Source organism: Bos indicus x Bos taurus, chromosome 22, assembly GCF_003369695.1.
Source record: "Bos indicus x Bos taurus breed Angus x Brahman F1 hybrid chromosome 22, Bos_hybrid_MaternalHap_v2.0, whole genome shotgun sequence".
NCBI lineage: Eukaryota > Metazoa > Chordata > Mammalia > Artiodactyla > Bovidae > Bos > Bos indicus x Bos taurus.
The window spans coordinates 1,413,122-1,429,382 of record NC_040097.1 but is presented as its reverse complement, the minus strand read 5'-3'; the positions used below and the strand labels follow the sequence as shown (position 1 = coordinate 1,429,382).

The window sequence follows — 16,261 nt, the reverse complement described above, 5'->3', positions numbered from 1 at the left end:
TCGCACAGGCAGCGCAGTCACCACCAGCTTCCAAGAAAGCCCCCCACACAGCGGACGCCCGCTGGCCTGGCAGCTGGGACGCACCTCCTCTCTGGGCACCTGGGCAAGCACTTCCCAGTCTTCTGGAGGCAAAGTACTTTGTCTTTGGGCCAAAGGTCCCAAAGGGCACTTTCACTCTCCCTGGGCACCTGGGATGGGACTCCAGCCACCGTGCTGAATCTCCTGGTAGGAACTTTGGAAGTTCAAGAACTGGCCTTCCTAGCTCCCAACCTCAGGAGTTTCTTGGGTGAAGACTCCCCGCTCCTCCACCCAGCCTTCCAAGAACAGCTCTCTGCCCCCACGGCTCGCTCACTCCAGGGCTCTCCTGGGAAAGGCCAGGCGGTGCCTCAAACTCCACTTCTGAAATCCCCTGGCTGCTCTGGAGTTGGGGTGGGCTATAGGTGGGCCAGGCTGAGGGCTTTGTTTACACCCAGCCTGATCAGCCTGGGAGTGAGGCAGTCGTGTGAATGCCAGGTGGGTGTCAAGCTACATTTGCGTGTGTGCACGTAGGTGTGACCCAGACCTCCTGCCTGAGGATGTCCATCCACACCGAGTGTGCTAATGTGTGTGCTCGGATGTACGTGCGGCCCTGTGACTGGAGGTGGGTTGGAGGAGGAGGAGCAGGCATCTGTGTGCGTGCGTGTGTGAGCGCGTGTGCCCATGTCTCTGGAGGTCCCAGGGGAGAGTCTCCGAAGACAGACCGCCGGCCTTTCTGGGTGCATCCCAGCGTATGCGCCCCTGCCAGGGCGGGAGTGGGCTGGAGTGGACGCAAGTAGGGAGAGGCGCCCTGAGTGCCCACCGCCCACCAGCCGCCAGTGGCTGGACCAGGGAGGCTGGGCGCGAGCCCCGGGCACCCTCCTGCCCCTCCGCGGCGCTCCCGCCTCCACCCGCCCGCCCACCAAAGTGATGTCGAAATAAAAGCAGACCGCGGCGGCGGGGGGCAGGGAGGGCCAGCGCCGCCCGGGCTCACCGCTCACGTCTCCTCCTGGCTGCCGTCGCCCCGTCATCCACCCCGCAAACAAAAGCCTCCCGCCGCACACCATGAGGCCGCTCTCCGCGCCGCCCGGGCCCCGCTGGTAACGCGGCCTGCCCGCGGCTCCCTGGTCGCCCTGCTCCGCCCCGGCCCCGGCCGCCCGGGGGCGCCGCCCACCGCATCTCGCTTGGTAAGTCGACCCTTCGCCTGGCCAGGGCCCTGCCAGCCCCCAGGCTCGGCCCACCTGGCATCCTAGTCGAGCGGTCCGCCTGGCCTGGTGCCCCCAACATGTGAGCTTCGGGGCTCGCTCTAAGAATCCGAGCGCCTGGAACCCCAGGTCATAGGGGCCCAAACCGGAGAGCGCGCTTGGGGAGTTGTGGCCAGCAGGCCCGACTCGGGCGGGAGCCTTCCCATTTCTCGGACGGAGCCGTAGGCCCCGGGTTCCCGGTTGCTCCGGGAGACGCAGAGCACACCCTCCCGCCCCAGCCCCGGGGCCGGGCCCTTTGTGTTGGCCGCCCCCCACCTCCAGGCCGCGGCGGCGATGCGCCCGAGCCGGGCAGCCGGTCGCGGGCTGCACCTGCCGGCTGGCCCCGTGCGCCGGCTTTGCGCGGCTTAACCCGGCGCGCTCTTGCGTGCGCCCCCGCGCGCCGCGCCCCGCGGCCCTTTATCTTGTGTGGCTGGGGTGCGGGTGGGGAGAACCTGGGGTCTGGAAGTCTCCCCCCTGCCCCATGCCGGAGTCGGAATCCTTTTAGTGGAATTTCAATAAGAATGGGGCCGCCGCCGGCTCGGGGATCTGCCTCCGGGGAGGCGGGAAGCATAGACGGCGGGGGTCTGGGTTTGTCTACACCCAGGGCATTTAGAATCGTTCCGCAGAGGTCAGGCTTGAACTCCAGGTTGCCCCAACCGCGAGGGGAAAGGTCTGGCATTCAGGGCCCCCGGATGCTGCAGCCGCTCCTTTCCCGGAAAACACGGAAGGAAATTCGTTGTTTTGGAAAAAGCCAGGTCTCCGGGGGTCGGGGACATCTGGCCGTGAGCTCTGGTCTATGCAGGCTCTTCGCGCTGGGATTCGTTCATGAGTAGGCAGGATCCAAGAAGCAGGAAGGGCCAGCGGCGGCCCGGGCGTCTGGGGCGCGTTTCCCAGCCGGGTTGACAAATTGCAGACAAATTGCATCTAACGAAACGGATTTACCCGTTGTCCTATCGCCGGGCTGCAGGGCCGCCAGGCCTCAGAGCAAACCGTGGCCGTTCGCGGAGGAGGGGGCACCACGCTCGACTGTCTGCAGGTCTCAGCAGGGCTCCACGCTGTCGGGCTTGGAGGTGGCGGGTAGAACCTCCCAAGATCTCCCGGGAGCCTGGGCCCAGGGTGCAGACACACGTAGAATGTTGGGCCCTGGTGTTTACGATTCAAAAAGGCCCAGAACATGCAGGGAGTGAGAGAAGCAGCAGGGAGGCAGGAGGAGAGGGAGTGTCGGAGTTTACGGGGCTGGGAGTGAGCTTCAAAGAGCAGGGGCTCCGCACCCACGGGGGTGCCCCTCTGGAGGATGGCTGAGGCCCGATCTCAGGCCTTGCCTTAGAGACTTCTGAACTCCTCTGGCCAGAGCAGTCCCCTACTCCTCCTCAGGACCCCTCAAGTCACACTGCAGGAGTGGAGCTGGGGGGCTACTGGGTGGCAAATTAAATATCTCTATGGAAGGCAGCCGCTAAGCAAATGGATTTCTTTGAGCGCCCTGCACTGCTGGCCAATTAGATGCCCATGGGGAAAGGTGAGAAGAGAGGTTACAAAGAGAGGGCGAACTTACAGTCCCTGAGGGGAGCGAAGTTGAAACAAAGGGCGGGGAGGAGGCTTGCCCAGGATGGGGGAGCCCTGGGCAGCTGGGCGCGGGGCTGAGGCTCTGGATGTCTGCACTCCCAGCTCCCTGCGAAAGCACCCAGACACCGCTGAGCCACACTCCACCGGAAAGTCTCCAGTCATTTGGAAAAGGTCGTTAGAAAACTCAGTTTTCGCTGCTGCCCTTCCCCAGTCCTTTGTAAAATCTTGTTCCCATGTAAGGAAAGGAACAGCTTCAGTGAGACCAAAGGGCAGCGACCCGCATTCGCAACAATCCTTGCGAGTGAACCAAAAAAAAAAAAGAGAGAGAGAGAAAGAAAAAGAGAAGAAAAAAAGGAACACGTGCCTCCAAAGTGGGTGTCTGGAGACCCCCAAAGTCCAAGGCCCTAAGTTGACATAAATCCGCTCTCTGCAGCCCCGGATCCCCACCCCAGCCCAGCCCATCCTAGGAGCTGGGAGCTGCCTTCAGCCTCCCTGGAGGTTTGTTCCCTCAGCAGGGATCCCATGGTCTGACTGCTCAGTCGGGGAGGCCCCTGGTTAGCATCCATCGGTCTGTCCAGCCGACACACGAGGGACCCCCATTACTGGCCGGCTGGGGGCCGAGCTGCCTGGCTCCCTGCTTTCCTCTCCCTGCGGGTTCGTTCCTGCGGGAGAAGGCAGCAGTCCCGGGTCCAACGCAGGGGCTCAGTTACCGTGGAGGCCGCGGCCGAGCAGGCCGCCTGCCCGCCTGCCTTCTCTGGGAAGGCGACCCCACGTTCCCGGGAGACGGGGCAGGGTCCCTCTTTCCCTTTTTTCTTCTAGGCCGGGATTGCGGGAAGGGGGGCTGGTGCGGCTCTCCGGAGGCCCCCCGCTCGAGCATTGCTTAACTGCGCTGCTAAGCTCCTCTTCCCGGCGATTTTCTGAGCCGCCGAGCGGAGTAATTAAATCCCCCCGTTCGGGCTTCGAGCTGCGCCGGGCCGGCGGGCAGCGCGGGGCTGCGGCTCGAGCAGCGACCCACCGGGCAGGTCACTCCATCCCTGCGGCGGCCGGGACGCTGCCCCGGAGGGGCTTCAGGCTGCCCCGGAGGAGCTTGCAGCCTAGCTCGCGGTTATGAAACTGCAGACCCATCCAGCCCCGGAGATCATTTGAACCGCGCTTTGAGGGGAAAAAGGCGATTACCTGCTCTCCTGAAAGCTCGGAACGACCGTCTCCCCGCGAACCGACGCTGGGATCGCGGTCGGCGGTAAGCTTCCGCTCGGCTCCGGCGTTCACCGCCTGGCGGCCGGCCTGCGAGTCCGGGGCCTCCCGCGCTCCATCCCCGACTTTGAACTCCATGGGGCGGCCTTGCCGGACACCGGGGATTGTCCCCGGTGCCGCGTTGTCTTTGAGAAGCCCCTGCTGGGCTCTGAGGCGGCAAGACAGGCTGGAGGTTTCGCTGCGATCGCGTTTTACGCGTTGATGAGTCGTAAGCTACAGGCAGGGAGCAGAAACAGACGTACGGAGAGACCGCGGGTCCGGGCCAGGCCGCGCGCGTTTCGGGCGCGCGAGCCGGGAGGCGCCGAGGCCACTCACCTGCCTGGGCCGGCAGCCGAGGCTCGGCGCTCAGGGCCTCGAGCTCTCGCTCCCGGCTCCGGTGCGTCTTACCCGGCGAGCGCCGGCCTCCTCTCCCGCGGAGCGGAGTTCCGAGAAGCCAGGGCCCCGCGCGCCCCGGAGCGGGAGGCGCGGCCAGCGGCCAGGGCAGACGGGTTCCCAAGGGCCAGAGACGCTCGGGTTCCCTCGGCCCAGGCCTCTGCACCACTGTCCCCCCCTCTCCTTTACCTGCGCCAGGGCCTCGGACAGAAAGGGCCGGCGGGACGCCGAGGCAGGGGAAGGCTCCCGTGGCGCTGCCAGAGCTGGCCTTGGAGGGGGTGACGGGGGCATGCTGGCGGAGCCCGGCCTGGCCTGGTGCCCCCCGAGCCGAGGGGACCGAGGGCTTTCCTCCCTCCTCAGATTATTAAAAAGTTCATTTCCTGGCGAATCGGGTGACGTCAGGGGCCCGGCGTCGCGGTGGCGGGGCTGCCGGGCCGGAGAAGCGGCCTCCAGTTACCCAATTACCGACTGTCAATCCCGCCGCCCCTCCCCCCGCCTCCCGGGGGTGGCCGGGACCCCGGCCCTCCCCCCTGCCGCGGGCCCACCTAGCATCCCTCAGGGCTTCTACCCCCAAGGGCCGTGGGCCCAGCGAGGGGAGAGGGGCTGAGGACGTCGGTGACTCCCCGTTACCCCCGCACCTGTTCCAGGCCCCCTCCCCAATTTCCTTTTCCCGACCCACTCCCTAGGCGCCTCGGTCTCCTGTCTGTACAATGGGAGTGAGCAAAGACAGCGGCGCGCGGGGCCGGGTTCACCCGAAGCTGCATCTCCGGACTGGACGTTTGTGGAGAGCAGTTCCAGGTGGCTGAGGTCTCAGTTCTCAGACCACCGTCTCCTTCTGCCCGGGGGACGCCTTAGGGACCCCCCCCCCACTCCACCCCCCAGGAAGAAAATGCCTCCTCCCGCCCCGAGGCGTCTCCTTCGAGCCGGCGCCGGCGCCAGTCCGGGTCTGCACGGCCTCGCCCCAGGCAGTTCGGCCCGTCGGTCTGCAAAGGCCACGCCCGGGAAGGGGGCGCCCCCTCCCCCCTCCCCGGAGCCCCAGCCAGGCCACCTCCACCGCGTCCAGCGGTCCTAAGCGGCCTCTCGCCCGAGGCCCAGGTGCCCACGGGAGGCCCTGGAGTTCCTGCCCCTCGCTGCTCCTGACCCGCAGCTGTCCTCCGAAACCCTGGCCCCCGGTCTGGCCAGAGTCCCCCTTGGGGGACGGAACGGCCTGGGGAGGTAGGTGGACCACCGTGGCCACGTTCAGTGGTAAAGGAGGCGGGGTCCGAGAGAGTGGACGGACTGGGGTCCCCGGGAGAGGACACCGAACGCCCAGAGGGTGCGCGGCCCAGGCTTCTGGGGAGGGGGCCGGGTTGGAGGTTAGTTACTGGGAGCAGGGCCCGGAGGGTAGGGGGACCACGAGGGCCCGGAGAAAAGGGAGCAGCAGCTCGCCCCGGGGCGCGGGTCCTGGGGCTGGGGGCGTCGGCAGCAGGGGCCGCCGGGAGGGGGCGGGCAGGCGCTGGGGGCGGCCCGCGGGCGCGTCCGGAGTCCGCGGCCCGGGAGCCGCGGGCCGGCCAATGGGGGGCGGAGGCTGGGCGGCGCGCGGCGCTGATTGGCTGGCGCGCGCTTCTTAGGCGCGCGCGGCCCCCGCTTCATGTCTGTGCCGGAGCCGCGAGCTGGCGCCAGCTCGGCCGGACGATGCGGAGCGGCCGCAGCCGGGCGGGCCCGAGGCCGAGGCGCGCGCTGCCCCCTGCTCGCACCCCGTGAGACCCTCCGGCCCTCCTGACGCGCCGTCCCCGAGCCCGCGCCGCCCGCGCCGAGGCCGCGCCCCTCCCGCGCCGCTGCGTCTGTAAGTTCGGGCTGCGAGAGCGGGCGGGGGGTTCCTGGGGCGCGCCGGGCTCCGAGAGGTCATTGCGGGGGCCGCGCCGCGGGTGGCCGCTGTGCGGAGCCTCGGTGAGAAGTTCGGCTTGTGTCGCCGGGGAGCGCGCGGGGGGCTGGCGCTTGGCCCGTGGGGCTGCGTGCGTGTGTGTGCGTGTCTGGGGGGGGAGAGGTCAGCGCCAAGAGTAGTTCTATGAGTGTCGCCAGCATCGTGCGCCCCGCGGGGGCCCCCGGGCGCCGCGCTTTAACTTTTTAGTCTGTTTATGCGTTTGTGCACAGGGATGGTGCGGGGCGGCACGGTGCGGGGCGAGATAGGGGGTGACTAAAGTGCGGCTCTGTACGTGCGTTGGGGTCACTGGTGCCGGGGTTTTGTCCCCGCGTGTGACCCCGTGCTCAGAAGTGTGTGGCTCTGGGTACCCGAGTCACGGTGTGAGCGTGCGTGGCTGAGCCGGCCCCCGCGCCCCTCCTTTCGTTTTGAGCTCTGGGCTTTCCTCCCACCCGGGACTGGTCCGCGGCTGAGCTCGGCTGGGGCGCAGCGGCGCGCGGGACGCCTCACCGTGGGGCTTGGGGGTGTCCGGCCACGGCGGCGCCCCTCACGGCCCCCCTCACGCCCCCTCCGTCGTGCAGGCGCGCCGCCACCGCCTCCGCGCAGACCCCGCGCCTCCGCCGCCAGCCATGGAGGTGGCTCCCGAGCAGCCGCGCTGGATGGCGCACCCCGCCGTGCTGAACGCGCAGCACCCCGACTCGCACCACCCGGGCCTGCCGCACAACTACATGGAGCCGGCGCAGCTGCTGCCGCCCGACGAGGTGGACGTCTTCTTCAACCACCTCGACTCGCAGGGCAACCCCTACTACGCCAACCCGGCCCACGCGCGCGCGCGCGTCTCCTACAGCCCGGCGCACGGTGAGCCCCGGGCCCGAGGGTGACCAGGACCCGGACTCCGAGCGCCCGGCGCTGGACGCGGGGAGGCCCAATGCCTGCTTCCCGGATGTGGGGTCCGCAGCAACCGGGGCCGCTGAGAAATCGGGGCGGGAAAGGAGGGGGCAGCGGCCTCTTGAGGTTCTGGGACCCCTGGGGCTTCTGCCTGTTTCCAGCTGACCTGCGGGGTAGGGGGGCCCTCCCGGCTCGTCCAGGGGCTCCTTCTCTGCCACTTGTCCTTCAGCTGGGGACTGACGTTCCTGGTGAATTGTCGGTTGGGGTGTTATGTTTCCAGTTGTCTTTGGGTAGGGGTCGCGAGCGTGGGGAGTCCTGGCTCCCCCAGCGCACCCTGACGCCCCCTTCCCCCTCCCCCGCAGCCCGCCTGACCGGAGGCCAGATGTGCCGGCCGCACTTGCTGCACAGCCCCGGGCTGCCCTGGCTGGACGGGGGCAAGGCAGCCCTCTCCGCGGCCGCTGCGCACCACCACAACCCCTGGACCGTGAGCCCCTTCTCCAAGACGCCCCTGCACCCCTCGGCCGCCGGAGGCCCCGGGGGGCCCCTGTCCGTGTACCCGGGGGCGGGGGCTGGGGGCGGGGGCGGCAGCGGCTCAGTGGCCTCCCTGACCCCCACCGCAGCCCACTCGGGCACCCACCTCTTCGGCTTCCCGCCCACGCCCCCCAAGGAAGTGTCTCCGGACCCCAGCACCACCGGGGCCACCTCGCCGGCCTCCTCCTCGGCAGGGGGGAGTGCCGCCCCCAGGGGGGACGACAAGGATGGCATCAAGTACCAGGTGCCGCTGGGCGAGAGCATGAAGATGGAAGGCGGCAGCCCCCTGCGCCCGAGCCTGGCTGCCATGGGCACCCAGCCTGCCACTCACCACCCCATCCCCACCTACCCCTCCTACGTGCCAGCTGCCGCCCACGACTACAGCAGTGGGCTCTTCCACCCCGGAGGCTTCCTGGGTGGCCCGGCCTCCAGCTTCACCCCGAAGCAGCGGAGCAAGGCCCGCTCCTGCTCAGGTGAGGCGAGGGCCCAGGGCCTCCGGGGAGTGGGGAGGGCTTGCACTTCGGTGGGAGGGGGCTGAGACCTGGGCGAGGGGGCGGCCCAGGTCTCTCTGATCCGGGGGTGGCTGATGGCCCCCGACCGATCTTTGAGTCCCCAGAATGGGGGAGAAGGTGCCTGCAGACATTCTTAGGTGCTCCTGGTGGCCCCAGAGTTTGCTTCCTGTTCCCATTCCTTACCCTCCCCTCCAAGGTGGGCCACTGCCCGCCCAGGGGTCCCCTGTCCCTTCCCTGAGCCTGAAGCGAAGGTTCTCACGACTGTGTGAGAGAGAACGCCGGGTGCAGGGAGCGCGGCCTGGCGGCTCGGACGTGTGTGTCCGTGTGTCCCTGAACATCGGTGCTGCGCTGGGGGCCCTCTGCCCTCCTCAGGGCTCTAGACCCTTAAGGAATCTAGATCTGCAACTCGATCAGGGATCTCATGGCTCCCAATCTCCCTGGGAGAGTTCCCCCGAGGCCAAATTCCCGGGACCAGCTCGCTCCCTGCCCCCTGGCGTGTCCTTCCCTCTCCCTCCCTGCTCGGGGGTCAGGGGCTGCCTCTGCCCGGGGCTGCCGGGACTGGCTGGAGCCGGCTAGGGAGCAGACGCGGAGGCTGCTGTGGGGCTCCCGCCGTCCTTACCTCCTTTCAGCCCCTTCGAGAGCACTTTCAGCACGTTTGCTCCGGAGTCCAGCAGCCGCACGCTCCTGCCTGTGTGGGCTGCCAATTTAAAGGACGTGGGGAGAAACGTGCAGGGTCAGCTCGCACTGAGGCTGCTGCCCGTGCCCACTTGGGTCTTACGTTGGGGGGCCCTGTCTGACCAGCTCGCTGGTCTTTTAAATTGTCCTTTCTCTCAAATTGGTTTTACGTTCTATTCGAATTCCAGATGGTCTTCTCACAACAAAACAAACTAGCACCACCAAGAGCCGCCCCGCAAGGTCACTCAGCCCGCTCGGCCTAAAAACGAAAGGGCTGAGTATTTACTTCTACTTCGTTTGAAACAGCAGCAACTTCCATCCCAGTCCAGGGCCTTGGCGGAAGGCACGGGAGGCTGGGGAGAGAGACGGAAGTGACCGAGGACGGGGGATGGAGAGCAGAATCTGAGGGCCCGGTACAGGGACCCAGGAGAGGCAGGCACAGCTGGGGAGAGAGGACGGGGCGGAGAGGAGAGGGACTCGAGGGGGCCCAGCCTCCGGCCCGGTCCGGCTGGTGCTCTGAGCGGAACCCGGGGGCCTGCTCCCCTCCCCACCATAAGCTGCCCTCTGAATCCCACCTCCTGGTCCCTCTCCAGCCCAGCTGGAACTAAGAGTCCGCAGGCCCCTGCAGCAGCCTGGCCCGTGTGACCCTGTGTCCCCCGTCCCCTTGCAGAAGGCCGGGAGTGCGTCAACTGCGGGGCCACAGCCACCCCTCTGTGGCGGCGGGACGGCACCGGGCACTACCTGTGCAACGCCTGCGGCCTCTACCACAAGATGAACGGGCAGAACCGGCCGCTCATCAAGCCCAAGCGGAGGCTGGTAGGAGCAGCGGGGGGCCTGGGGGTGGGGGAGCACCCGGGCCGGAGCGTCGACCTGGGCCGAGCCGCATTTAATTACACACAAAAAAACAAGCCTTCAAATGCAGCTGCTGGAAATCTTTTATCATGAGAATCACTTGCTTGGCAGTTGGGGCAGCCCGGCTTTTTAGGCTAGATTCTTTCCAGGCCAGGTTTCCCCTGGGCAGCCCACCTGGTATGTTCAGGGATTCCCCCCCAACACCACCACTGGAGCAGAGCATCCAGGGGCCCAGGTCCCATCCCCTGGCCTCTGTTAAACTTTTAAAAATAGGGCCGTGAAGTCATGTTCCCTGTAGCCCGGGGCTGCTCTCCCTGGCTTCCCAACACACAGTCTCCTCGTGCTTATTTAAATAAAACACACACACCAACCACCAAAAAAAAACCTGCCCTTTATTATTTTTCCATGGAGTCACCTATACTGTGTATTTTCATTTGAGTGATTTAAAAAAAATGCCCTTTCGGATCTCCTGCCGGAGTTTCCTATCCGGACATCTGCAGCCCAAAGATAAGGAAACTTCGCGTATCTGTTTCCGGACTCCGCGAGTTTTCAGTCTCTCTCCTCGGCTCAGTCCTGCCTCTCGCTGGGCTGTTTTGAAATTTCTAATACCCTCCACTCTGCAAATAATGCGTAAAATGCTAAGAATAATAAATATATTTTTTCAGGGCGAAGTGATTTACGAGGGAGGCTTAAATCGCTTGCCGATTCGGGGGCCCCTGGTTTTTTTTCCTGGAGCAAGGGCGGGGTGAGGGCCCGGGCAGGCGGAGGATGCGAGGCCAACCCCTGAGTCAGAATTCCAGCTCCGGCTGCTTACTCACCCTCACCCCTCCCCGCCCGGGGCTGCAGGCTGGCCCCTCTGGACCAGGCTGGGGCCTGGGGTCACGCCTGCCCCTGCTGGCCTGGGTTCCCCGCCCCCAGCCCGCCGCCCACCGTTCCCTGGGATGTGCTGCTGCTGTGGGGCTGGAGAGGGTGTCTGCTTTCTGGGGTGAAGCTGCTCTCACCCCGCCTCTGGGGCGCCTGCTGCTGCCTTCTCCGGGAGGTGTTCCAGGTCAGGCCTGTACTCCTTGAGGGGCTGGGGGCAGTCGGGACCCTGGGGACTGGGGGACAGGTAACTGGACAGGTAGATCGGCATTGTCCAGTAGGTTGTGACTGATGGATGCCTTCTGGGTGTGCACCATCCATTGTGGTAGCCTCCAGCTGTGCTGTGATTAGGGATCCCCTCAAATGTGGCCGCTGCGACTGAAGAAACTGTATTTCTAACTTGCTTAAACTGTAGTTCAATTGAATTTAAATGGCCATGTGGCCAGTAGCTACTGCGCTGGGCGGTGTGCAGCGTGACTCCTGAGCGTTTCTCCTCCCTGCCCTGGGCAGCTGAGGGGCCCCGTCTTCTGGCCCTGGGGCTTGGACATGCCCAGGACTGTGGATTTTGTGGGAATTGCAGCCCCAGCTTGAGGCGCCCAGGGGCTCCCTCTCCGAGCCTCGGTTCCGTGGGTTCCGTGCGTGGCATTCACGTTCAGAGGGCTGGGGGAGGTGGCTGCTTTCCCCTTGCAGCTCTCGCAGCCCCTTCGGTTCTGAGAGCGCTTTAGTCTGAAGTTCTGTGATGGTTTAGGTTTCTGATTCTGAGATGCGGAGACTCCTGGGCGATTTGCGCTCCTGGGCTCAGTGGGTTGGGGAAGGGAGCCAGGGTGGTGTGAGGGTCAGGAGGGAGGTCGCGGGGGCCGTGGGAGCCCAGCTTGCCGACCCTGCCCCGCCCCGCCCCCAGTCGGCTGCCAGGAGAGCAGGCACCTGTTGCGCAAACTGTCAGACGACGACCACCACGCTGTGGCGCCGGAACGCCAACGGGGACCCCGTGTGCAACGCCTGCGGCCTCTACTACAAGCTACACAACGTGAGCCGCCCGCCCCGCCCCGGGGACCCTGGGGACCCGCCTGGGCCGCCGTCCCCGGCGTGGCTTGGCTTGGGAAGCGAGCGCCAGAAGGGCTTCCCACGAGGGGGGCGAGCTGGCTGGAGGACCGCCCCCTGGTCGGGCATCTCTGCTCAGAAGCAAAGCCTGCAGTGGGTGGGCTTCTGCAGGGTGGGGAGGGGGGCAGCGCCCTACAGGCGCTTCTCTTGGCAGGGAGGGCAGGAAGGCCCTGGAGGCCAATGGGCCTTCGGGAGGGGCCCCCCTGGCCAGGCTGGGAGCGTGGTCTGGCCGGGAGGGGAGCTCCAGCCTCTGAAAGCTCTGCGTGGGCCCCCAGGTGAACAGGCCGCTGACCATGAAGAAGGAAGGCATCCAGACCCGGAACCGGAAGATGTCCAGCAAGTCCAAGAAGAGCAAGAAGGGGTCCGAGTGCTTCGAGGAGCTGTCCAGGTGTGTGCAGGACAAGGCCTCCCCATTCAGCGCCGCTGCCCTGGCGGGGCACATGGCGCCTGTGGGCCACCTGCCGCCCTTCAGCCACTCCGGTCACATCCTGCCCACCCCGACACCCATCCACCCCCCCTCCAGCCTCTCCTTCGGCCACCCCCACCCATCCAGCATGGTGACCGCCATGGGCTAGGGACCGCCCCACGGACCGACAGAAGGACGCCAGGGACGGCGCTCCCAGGGCGCGGGGGACCTAGTGCCCAGCTGGCCGGCCCGCCCCGAGACCGCGGCCCCTGCCCGCCCAGCTGGACACGCGCGGCCTCACCTGTGGGCGCCCTGGCCACCACTGTGAAGCCGCTCCCGGGCAAGCCTGGCTGCACCCACACGGGGTTTCCGCCGAGGACTGTAAGCGTAAAGGACAACTCTGAAGAGACGCGAGTGGGCGAGGGACACTCGGGGGCTGCGGAGAAGGCAGGGGAGCAGGCGGAGGAATTTATTTGGCTCAGGTTTCTCACGAGGATGGGGAGACTTGGTTCTTGGGGCCAGGTGCCACGTGGCCAGCCCGCCTGCCCGGCTCTGGGGGCAGGTCTCTGGGGGGACCTGGGCCCCCTCTGCAAGCGCCGAACCCAGCTGGGCTGAGCCTCTCCAGGGGGGCTGCGCAGGCCCCGGAGGGCAGAGACAATCAGGGGCGGCCCTGTGTGGATTCCCAGGCCAGGGCTGGGTCACAGGAAGGAAGCGCTTTCTTGAGAGGGGAAACGTCTCCCACATCGCTCTCTGGTCCTGAGGCTGGAGCCAGCCTGGCCCGAGCGCCCTCCACGGCCCCGAGCCGGTGCCACCGCCTCGGCCGGAGACGCCCTGTACATACGTCTTTTTTCTGCTAGCCCCTGAACCCCCCTCTTCTCCAACACCGACGCAAAAGAGAAACATAAAAAAAACAAAAGGAGAAAACCTGCATAAGCTTAACTCGCTGACGAGTTGTTTTATTTTTAAACTCTCTGGGTCCAGTCAATTGTACGTGGCCACAAGAGCCCTTGCTGTGGAACAAAGAAAACCTACAAACCAAGGCTGTGGCTGGAGAGACTCTCAGATGGCACCGTCTTCGGACGGGGGCCGGGGCTGCTCCAGGCTTCGGGGGGCTTGCCCAGCAGGTGGGGCTGCCGGGGCCCCGCTGTGCTGCGCTGTGGGTGTCTGGACCCTTCCCAAGGTACAGCTGTACATAACCGTGTCCGGGCGGAGAGTCTGTGCGCGGCCGCGGCGGCTGGCGGGGGCCGGCCCAGGAAGAGGACTGTGCTGATGTAGGCCAAGTGCAATAGGGGGCACCACAGCCGGAAGTAACTTATTTTGTACTAGTATCCGCATAAGAAGAAGAATCGGCAGTATTTTCTGGTTTTATGTTTTATTTGGCTCGTTTTATTTTGGATTAGTGAACTAAGTTATTGTTAATTATGTACAACATTTATATATTGTCTGTAAAAACTGTATGCTCTCTTCCTACTCCTTCAAAGTGAATACTGTTAAGAATAATAAAATACTTTTTGTGAATGCCTCTGGCCTGCCTCATGGGCTCACGGGGCTCCTGAGTCCCACCTGGGTGTGGAGATTGTTAAGAGCCAACAGGTCCTACAGCCCTGGGATTCAGATGGAAGGGCTCCTGTGCCTCCCCTGAACTGTGCCACCTGAACTTCCTCACCGCCTGGTGGGGGTCCTGGGGTCTCTGTGCGTGTGGGGGAGGCTCAGGGAGGCTGTGGGCTCTGCACCCTTTAGCCACATGCTGGCCCTTTTCCTAAGGGCTCAGCAGGGCTCAGGGAAAGCCCAGGGGGTGGCTCCCCCTGCCATCCTCTCGAGCTCCTGTGTCTGAGCTCCCTGCTCACCACTGTCCGTGTGTCCATGTCCACCGGCAAACCTGCTTACCGGTGTCTTTGACCACTGACGTCACTGAGTGCTGTTCTCTAATCAATGATTCTGGTTACTGGGGACGGTCCTCATGACTGACACTCCTGATCAATGACACATCTGATCACCAGAGCCTGTGACCGTAGACATCCGCTTACTAACAGCCGATTGCCCAGTCGTGATTGCCGGTGTTTCATCGAGGCCTCTGCTCGGGGCTGTGTCCGGTCACTGACTGTGCTCAGCAGTGTCTCCAGCGGCAGGCCCTGCTTGCCGGTCACGTCACCTAACCACCTCTCACCACCCATGCCACACCCACTCCGGCAGTGTCCCCGGCTGGGCTGCCAACGCCCCTGCGCCCGACCACCACCTTGCCGTCACTATTATTCCGGGTCATGCAGGGTGTGGTCACCAGCGTCACCGATCAGGACTTTCCTAATCAGGGACGGGTCTGATTGCTCATACGTGATCAGCGTCCGTAGGCCCACGCCACCCCGCACCAGCGTCTCTCAGCAATGTCCTTGGTCACTTGTCTCCAGTGACCTCAGGACCACTGCCCCTGGTTGCGGAGGGGCCTCCTTGCCATCAAATCTTCCAACTGCCCAGTGAGAGTCATCGCGTTCAACACGGGTGACTGCCAAGTCTTCCCTTCCAAGTCCCCGATGACCAGTGTCTGTCATCTCCCATCATCAGTGGCAGCGACCGCCAACCTCACAGGTCCCCAGCAACACCTCAGTCTCTAACCATCAGGGCCTCGATCCCCGGAAGATCACACACCTCTGGGTAGTCGCGGTCACTGACTCGAACCCACTCTTGGTCTCTGATAAAGTGATAGTGATGCCCCATCGCCTCTTCACTCCCCACAGCCCTGCTGTGACTCGTGGTATCTGCGACCAAGGCTCCCTCTCACCAGCAGGATCTCTGACTCCCCGAGGTCACATTCCTCCTCAAGTCTCTCTGCTCACCATCCATGACCCCGACCCCCACCGTCTCTGCTCCCCGGGTCCCTGGCGACGTGTGTCTGACTGCCATCTATCTGCTCCCAGGCCCTCATGTCCACTGCCCAGGAGGCTCCCCCTTATCCGCCTCAGCCCAGACTGCAGGCTGGAGGGTGCAGGCTTGGGTGCCTGCTGGGGCTCTCAGATGACCACCCCCCCAGTCAGGACAGAGGGAGGAGAGTGCCTGCCTGGGGCCCTGACCCAGGCTGCCCCTGTCCCTGCTGTGCCCCCCGCCCGTGCCCTCGCTGGAGCAGGAACAGCCCGCTGTGTAGTTGGGGCGGGCTCTCAGCAGCTCCCCTCCCGGCCACAGGGCTCGGCCTCCCCTCCCGGGGTCTTGCTGGCCTGCGCCCTGGCTCCCGACTGCAGGAGAGGATGTCTCACTTGGACAGTGCATCAAGCATGCACATACGCCTGGCCCTGCTGTGGTCTGGGGGTTACGCAGCCCACAAGACCAGCAAGAGTCTCTGTTCCCAAGCAGAGGCCGTTACAGACTGTGAGCGGCATGGCGACCCCGCCCGGCCTCTGGTCAACAGGCCCTCCACCCAGAGTCCAGGGCCACCGCCTAGAGCCCGGAGACTAAGCTGCTGCCCGAAGCACAGGGCACAGAGCCTGACCCCCGACCCAGAACTTAGCACCTACCTGCGGGAACTCAGCCTGAGGCCCTGAGCCCGGACCTCAGAATCCGGGCGTCAGAGCAGAGCCCAGAACCCCCGGGGCCCTGCTGTGGGCCCCAAGCCTCAGTCCAGAGCTTGCAGCTCAGAACCAGAGCCCACTCCCGACCCAAGCACAGAATCCACAGCCCAGGATGACCCCTGGAAGAGGCCTCCCTGTCCCCAGCGCTTCTCTAGCAGACCCCCATCTCCCTCCTTCCTTCTGCCGCTGGAGTCCCTGCAGGAGCCTGGGCCATGGCCGCGGAAGGTGCCGAGAGCCGGCTAGACGCTGGGCTGCTGGCGGGAGCTTCTCAGACACCCATGAACCAGACCAGGTCACTGATCCCGCACACGGGAACTGGCCCTGTTGGTTCTTGGCATGGGGGTGGGCCCGAGACACATGAGGCTCCTTGCTGGGGGGACCTGTTGCCAGGACTACGGGTTTGCAGGGCAGGGGGCTCTGACAGAGCTGGGTGGAGGGTGGCGGTGGGGGCGTGGTGCTGAGGGGGACGGTGGCCCCCACAGTTGGGGGGCGGCTCGTGCTGGCTCTGGAGGCCCAGCTCCCAGGCCAGC

The 16,261-nt window shown here is 65.5% G+C and overlaps 1 protein-coding gene across 3 annotated transcripts; it reads left to right on the top strand.

Annotated features, from left to right (window-relative positions):
- Positions 1–5,644: 5,644 nt before the first annotated feature.
- GATA2 (GATA binding protein 2) lies at positions 5,645–13,692 on the top strand. Of its 3 annotated transcripts, none has more exons than XM_027522473.1 (6): positions 5,645–5,663; positions 6,930–7,206; positions 7,599–8,240; positions 9,625–9,770; positions 11,569–11,694; positions 12,044–12,764. In XM_027522473.1, exons 2-6 carry the CDS (start codon positions 6,978–6,980, stop codon positions 12,341–12,343), a joined length of 1,443 nt encoding a protein of 480 aa, XP_027378274.1. In that variant the 5' UTR covers positions 5,645–5,663; positions 6,930–6,977; the 3' UTR covers positions 12,344–12,764. The 3 variants fall into 3 exon arrangements, with proteins under 3 accessions (XP_027378274.1, XP_027378272.1, XP_027378275.1); XM_027522471.1 differs by lacking the exon at positions 5,645–5,663 and adding an exon at positions 6,087–6,273 and having other exon boundaries at positions 12,044–13,692; XM_027522474.1 differs by lacking the exon at positions 5,645–5,663 and adding an exon at positions 6,087–6,273 and having other exon boundaries at positions 9,625–9,715; positions 11,676–11,694; positions 12,044–12,571.
- The last annotated feature ends 2,569 nt before the right edge of the window (positions 13,693–16,261 follow it).

Bases quoted from the DNA above. Each gene is read 5' to 3' on its own strand.
- GATA2 (XM_027522471.1), top strand. From the start codon at position 6,978: ATGGAGGTGGCTCCCGAGCAGCCGCGCTGGATGGCGCACCCCGCCGTG. The intron at 7,207-7,598 runs GTGAGCCCCGGG...CCTCCCCCGCAG, and splicing joins CTCCTACAGCCCGGCGCACG to CCCGCCTGACCGGAGGCCAG. The intron at 9,771-11,568 runs GTAGGAGCAGCG...CCCCGCCCCCAG, and splicing joins TCAAGCCCAAGCGGAGGCTG to TCGGCTGCCAGGAGAGCAGG.